At 44.0% G+C, this 6,109-nt stretch overlaps 1 protein-coding gene across 10 annotated transcripts in view; it reads right to left on the minus strand.

The window, feature by feature from the left end:
• Positions 1-327: 327 nt before the first annotated feature.
• Positions 328-6,109, minus strand: part of Calx (sodium/calcium exchanger 3) — a 374,201-nt gene continuing 368,419 nt past the window's right edge. For 9 of the 10 annotated variants that reach the window (XM_076191518.1, XM_076191513.1, XM_076191512.1 and 6 more), the window contains 2 exons: positions 5,069-5,240; positions 328-4,680 (listed from right to left, as the gene is read on the minus strand). In XM_076191518.1, coding sequence (XP_076047633.1) covers positions 4,476-4,680; positions 5,069-5,240 — 377 coding nt within the window. In that variant the 3' untranslated portion in view covers positions 328-4,475. The remainder of the gene's footprint in view (positions 4,681-5,068; positions 5,241-6,109) is intronic. The other variant, XM_076191510.1, reaches the window with a different exon arrangement.

Consider the following 6,109-nt stretch of genomic DNA (forward strand, 5'->3'; position numbering starts at 1 on the left):
TTGGATATCTTTATTTATGGGAATGACAGGTCATGGTTATGGAACTGCTTAGTGCCTTATGGTATCTTTGTCTCCTCTATTATGTTTCTGTGTTCTTATGATGTTTTTGTGCTTTTATGGACTTGGAGGATGGTAGGGTAGACAGGAAGGCATTGTGGGAGATATTGCATCAAACCCAGGGGCGTCACTTTGAGATGGTGAAGCAGTAGTTGGTTTTCTTTTAGACTTCGAATCCCTCTCCGAGATCTTGTCCTCTCCTCTCTTCTTACGTAGTTGACAAGAGAACTCGGCCCCGTACACAATGTGTCTAGGTCAGGAAAACACAACTATGGACAATCTTTTATTGCTAACTTTTAAGAAAACCGTAAGGAGGAGACAGAGTTCTGTTTACCCACTTGTGAAGCTACAACTGGTAGGAAGAGTTTTCACGAGATCCACCTCGTGGTCCAGACGGAGGAGCTAGCCACGATTTAAGTCCTTTTGCGAGAAATACTGTCATTCTTTTTATAAACATGAGCACGTTATTGTTTGTCGTCGTCGTCGTGGTGGTCGACTTGACGTCATAGTCGTTGTCGTCGGTGTGACAGTCCTCCACCAGCCGCGACCACGGGTGTTGTCTCCATGTTCCGAGATGCACATAACATTGCACTTTTTACGAAAGAAGAGGGAGAATTGAAAGCTTACCATTAAACTTTATTATTATTTTTTGTCGAAACATGCTCTGGTGTCGGCAGCCTCAGGAGTTACACAACCTGAAGAGTCGGAATCTGTGGGTCTACAAGTTGCCCAACGATTCCAAAGTCTCTCTATTCAACAGGGTGGGGCTTTTTGCCACCCAGACACATTCTACAGACTTAATCAAGCAACAACGCATAACGTTTTATTTTTATCGGGAACCTGTGTTTCACAAATGATATATTTGAAAGAGTCCAACTTTGTATATATATTTATATATCTATATGTATATATATATATAAAAAAAAGGTTTCTACGTCTGATTGCTGAGTAAGCGCTACTTATGTACAGTATACTTTTGGATATTTACACAAGTAATCTGGACTCTTTCAAATAAATGTATTCATTCACGAAATAAAGATGAATATTTTCTGTTGTCGTTTCTAAATCCCTTAATAATTAGTTAACATTTATAAAATATTCCTATCAAACAAAAAAATTCAAACATTCCAAACGATCATCAAGTTGCTCTGTATTCCTTCTCTTCAAATAATAATGGGTAAAACATGCTTTACACAGGGATCTGGTGGAAAGGGGTCAGTTGTAATGCATGAACATGATCAACAAATGAGATATGAATGATGAGTTAAAATGTGGGAAAACGATTCCCCGCGGCAGTTGTAAAGGTGGGGGGGGGGGAGAAGGTGTGTGTGTGGGGGCGGGATTGCAGGTGGGAGGGGGTGGAGTGGGGGGGGGGTCAGCGGTGGGCCACGCGGATCCGGTTGAAACAGAATCACCGTCCGCGACTTATATATATTTTTTCTTTTTAGTTTTTGAAGCGTTCAACGTCTTCTTAAAAACGATAAAAGACATGTCTACGATCAGTCAATGAAGGCACTCACCTGAATGGTTCCATTTCAAAGTTTTGATTAAGAAATAAATTAACATTATTATCATTATTACAATTATTGTTATTATGCGATCCACGGGGTAATGTCATTGTACTTAGATATCTCGGTCGTGAGGTTTATGTAAAATCTGACCAGAAGTACAAAGGCTTCCTTTGAGAGCAATGAATTGACTGGGGGAGTGTGAGCGAATAGGGGTAGGGTGGATGGTGGGCGGGTGGAGGGGGTGGTGTCATGATGGGGTGGGGGGGGTGTAACACAAGACAAGAAACAACACTATTACGTGGATGTCAACGAACTCTTAAAATAAACATTCAAGGAATGGGGTATCGTGTGTCTGTCAGTTTGATGTTTTCATTTTCTATTTTTCCTTTTTAATTCTTTTTTCCCAAAATTCGAAAAAAAAGACGGTGGGTTGAGGAATCGTCAGGTCCAGACAGTGTCCGAAGCGCTGGTGTTGGCGGTGGCGGGGGTGTTTTTTTGTGGGTGACGTTGGAGGGAGCGGTCCCCCCTCCCTTCTTCTCCTAGGGCACCCACCGTGGACCCAACTTCCCGAAGCACACAAAACGCATACAATAATAAGTGTCCATTCACTATATTAACGGGAGTACTTCGAGAGAGTGCTTGTATATCACCAGGTAAGCACTTGTACTTAAAGCACTTGTACCTATCGAGACTCGCATCAGGGAGGGGAGTTGCGTGGGGGGGGGAGGGAAGAGGAGGAAGGTGAGAGGAGGTAGGGAGTGACCGGGCATCTGGATCCGTTTTCTTCTTCTTCTTCTTCTTTTGCTTGATCCCACCGACCACCGCAGATATAAACCTCCAGCTTCGGGCAACACCGAGACCAGGAGGGCCACGAGCTTACCTACGCCAGAAAGTTTGTGCAAGAAGAGCTTGAGGTATGGCACTTTTCAGTGTCAGGAATGCTCGTGTTTCACGCCCGCGAAAATAAAAGAAACGGAAAGAGAGAGAAAAAGAGAACGAGAGAGAGATGAAAGTGAAAAAAAATATATGTATATATAAGAAAGAACTGACGGTAATTAATTATTTCCGAAACATGATATATTGGCTCTGTTACATTTCAAACCTCGTTGTGAATCTTGCATGCCTTTTGCATGTACCAAGCCTCCAGGGCAAGGGGGTGGGGGAGGGAGAGAGGAAGGGAAAGGAGGGAGGGGGGACATTTTTCTTTACAAAACAGATCAAGGATGTATGCCTGTGTGTCATCGCGCCTTAGTGAACATCCGCATCTTCGTCCGCGTCTTATACGGCGGATATGATATGATTTTTATACTCATATTTTCATTTTTTACTTTCCGATGACGATTTTTAGGGGTCTGATGAAGTCACGGGGCATTGGGATGTATGTGTGTGTATGTACGTGTGTGTGTGTGTGTGTGTGCGCGCGCGGATGTGCGTGTCTCTGTGTGCCTGTGTCGGAAACATCTTTTTCTGTTCGGGGATGAAAAGATCTTTAGGAGGGTGGGAGGAGGAAGAGGCGCAAAGTATCCCTGTGAGAGGCTGTAACACTGCTTCACCTGAAGGGGGGCACGACGATCTCGGCCTTGGCCAATGGAGACCCAGCAGCATCAGATAAAGCATTAGTCCGTGCAGCAGCAGCAGCAACGTTGTGGAAGAACTAGGTCGTGCCATCGTAGGAGAAAGTTTCCAAAATCTGCACTTCCCATTGTTTCTATTTTTTTTTCTTCTTCTGAGCCAAGCCTGAAGATGGCTCAAATCAGAGAGAGAGGAGGTATAGAGGGATAGTTAGCTAGATAGATAAGATAGATTGATAGATAGGTAGATAAGTAAATAGATAAAGAGAAAGATAGGCCTTCCATTTCCTGCCGGCTCCACCGAAGTGCTGGTTATGATTCTTAGCTTCCCTCCTGTTGAGGGAAGGCCCGGAAGGTGTGTGTGTGTGCGTGTGAAGGGGGAGGGGATATAAGGAAGAGGAGGAGGAATAAGAAGTTGAAATGGATAAGGAGACTGGGTTGAGGGGTGGAAGAAGAGGAGAGAAATGGAAAATATCTAATCCTGTTCTTTTTCAACTATGTCTCTTCCGGTCTTTTTCTTCTTCTTCTTCGATGAAACTTGCAACCGAGTGGATCTTGTTGTTGTTGTTGTTGTTGTGGTGGTGGTGGTGGTGGTGGGGCGTACTGGTGACGATCCTTGGTGTGTAGTGAGAAGCTTGGCTTTAGGAAGGGCCTAGTCAAGAGAGGCCCTTGGCACCGTCGGCTGGCTGGCTGGAGGAGCAATCAGGAATATCTTGCCGAAGGACGGGGAAGAGGGCGGGGCTTGCCCGGAGCCACCGCCGCCGCCACCGCTGTCGCCGCCCCTTCTGGTGAGGGGGGAAGGGGGAGAGATAGGTAGAGATAGATAGATAGTGGGAGAGACAGACAGACAGAGAGAGAGAGAGAGAGAGAGAGAGAGAGAGAGAGAGAGAGAGAGAGAGAGAGAGAGAGAGAGAGAGAGAGAGAGCCTGTTATCGGCTCAATCGGTGGCAGGACATGCCTGGTAGTCGGGTCACTCTTCAGCAGAGTCTCCTGCACACCGTATATATGTATATGTATATACATATATATAAGTGTGAGTGTATATATACATATATACTGGGCCCGGTACAACTTGACACAGTAACACCTGCCTGGGCCCAACCCAAATGATTCAAAAAGCTGGATTCCTGACAACGAGGGTCCAAGCTCAGTGAGCGGACTAGGAGGCCTCGTGACTAGGCGACCACTGTCCTACAGCACCACAGCACAGGTCCTGGGCCTGTGGGCCGCCCCTCGTCGTTCCCTCACGTGTGGGGATGGTTGTGGATAGTGAGGAACCGCATATTCATAATGTACACAGAGGAGCAAGCTACCTAGCCCGGAGGAACTGCAAAATCTAGAAGCCTTCGATGACGTGGTAAGCCTCCAGGGTGGAGATGAAGACGTAGAAGACCCAGAGGAAGGCCAAGAAGTATGTCGTCATCAGCTTGGTTACTCTGGGCCCGCCCAGCTCACCGCCAACGCTGTGGTGTCGACGGGCCATCATGAGGGCGATGGCCACAAAGGCTTCAACGCAGAAAAGCGTGACAGAGAAGGCCAAGCTGCGGGAGGAGACATCGAAGTTTGAGACTGAGCATGTGACATTTGAGTCGAGGCAGAAAAAGTATATAAAAACTATACTTGACTATATTGATGGGGAAAAGGAGTACTGGCGAATAAAAAATATATGAATACTGCATTAAAACGCAACAAAAACGTGCAGGAAAATGACTAAACAAGTATCAATAGCTAATTAAAATACGAGTAATGACTGAAGGAATGATACCCAGAGATAAAATTCGCAGTCCGACCCTGACTCCCAACCATTAAACCCTCACAATTAAGACTTCCAAAGCTGAAAACGAAGACTTAAAGACTTCCACTGCGCATTAGACTAATCCCAAATCTCACCCCGCTCACCCAGACACGTAGACAACGAGTTGTACTTACTTGCCCGGTTCCACTCTGAAGGTCTCACCCTTGGAGTTGTGGTAGATAGCCGCCATTGTCCAGGCGATACCAATGCCCAAGAACACGTTCACGGCATTGGAACCTGTGACGTTGCCCACAGAGGCGTCGGCATATGGGTCCTGTTGGGCAGCTACCTTGGATGCGAAGGTGTCTGGTAGGGGGGGGGAAGTCAGTCCGGAAGGTAAATGGATCTGTTCGTTACTTCGGAAAACATCCCTAAAAGCGTCTGTCTGAATACTTTCATTTGAGCAACTGCTGTTATCTTTAATCAGACGATAATGTGGTCACAACGATGGGCTTTGCATTTTGGAAACACATTTCCGAGACTAGAGTTCGTAACTGTTACGATATCATTATACATGCTATGGCTATGACAATTATCCTATGACCATGACTATGAATGTAAACATATATATATATATATATATATATATATATATATATATGCAAGAAGAACTGGAGAAAATTAAACAGTAGACGCTAAGATCTTTCGTGTATTACATCTTCAAACGAAGTATTATATCACTTTCTCTGAAGATGTAATACATGAAAGATCTTAATGCCTACTGTTTTCTCCAGTGTTCTTTTTGTATTTTGTATTCCACAGTGAAGTGAGGCTTCTGCATATATATATATATATATATATATATATATATATATATATATATATATATATATATAATGTGTGTGTGTGTGTGTGTGTACAGCTAACAGCCTTGAAATGTGTCAAGATGAAAAGACCATCGTCGCAACTATGCAACTATTTGACTAACATGACGTTTTGATGCAAATATTTTTCTAAAATTGATTACTTCTATATTTATCACTCATTAATAATATCTATCATCTTGAACTTTGTATATAAGGTCATGACAATCTAAATGTAGAGAAAAAGATAATATAAACAAACTCATCTGTAATGGGAACAGTTACATATGAGACTCAAAGAAGTGTAGAACGAGAGGATATCAAAGTGGAAAATTACTAAAACAAATGAACATAGATTAGAAGCTTAACTTC

This window comes from Oratosquilla oratoria, chromosome 10 (genome assembly GCF_046742065.1).
Source record: "Oratosquilla oratoria isolate Oo_2021 chromosome 10, ASM4674206v1, whole genome shotgun sequence".
Taxonomy (NCBI): Eukaryota; Metazoa; Arthropoda; class Malacostraca; order Stomatopoda; family Squillidae; genus Oratosquilla; species Oratosquilla oratoria.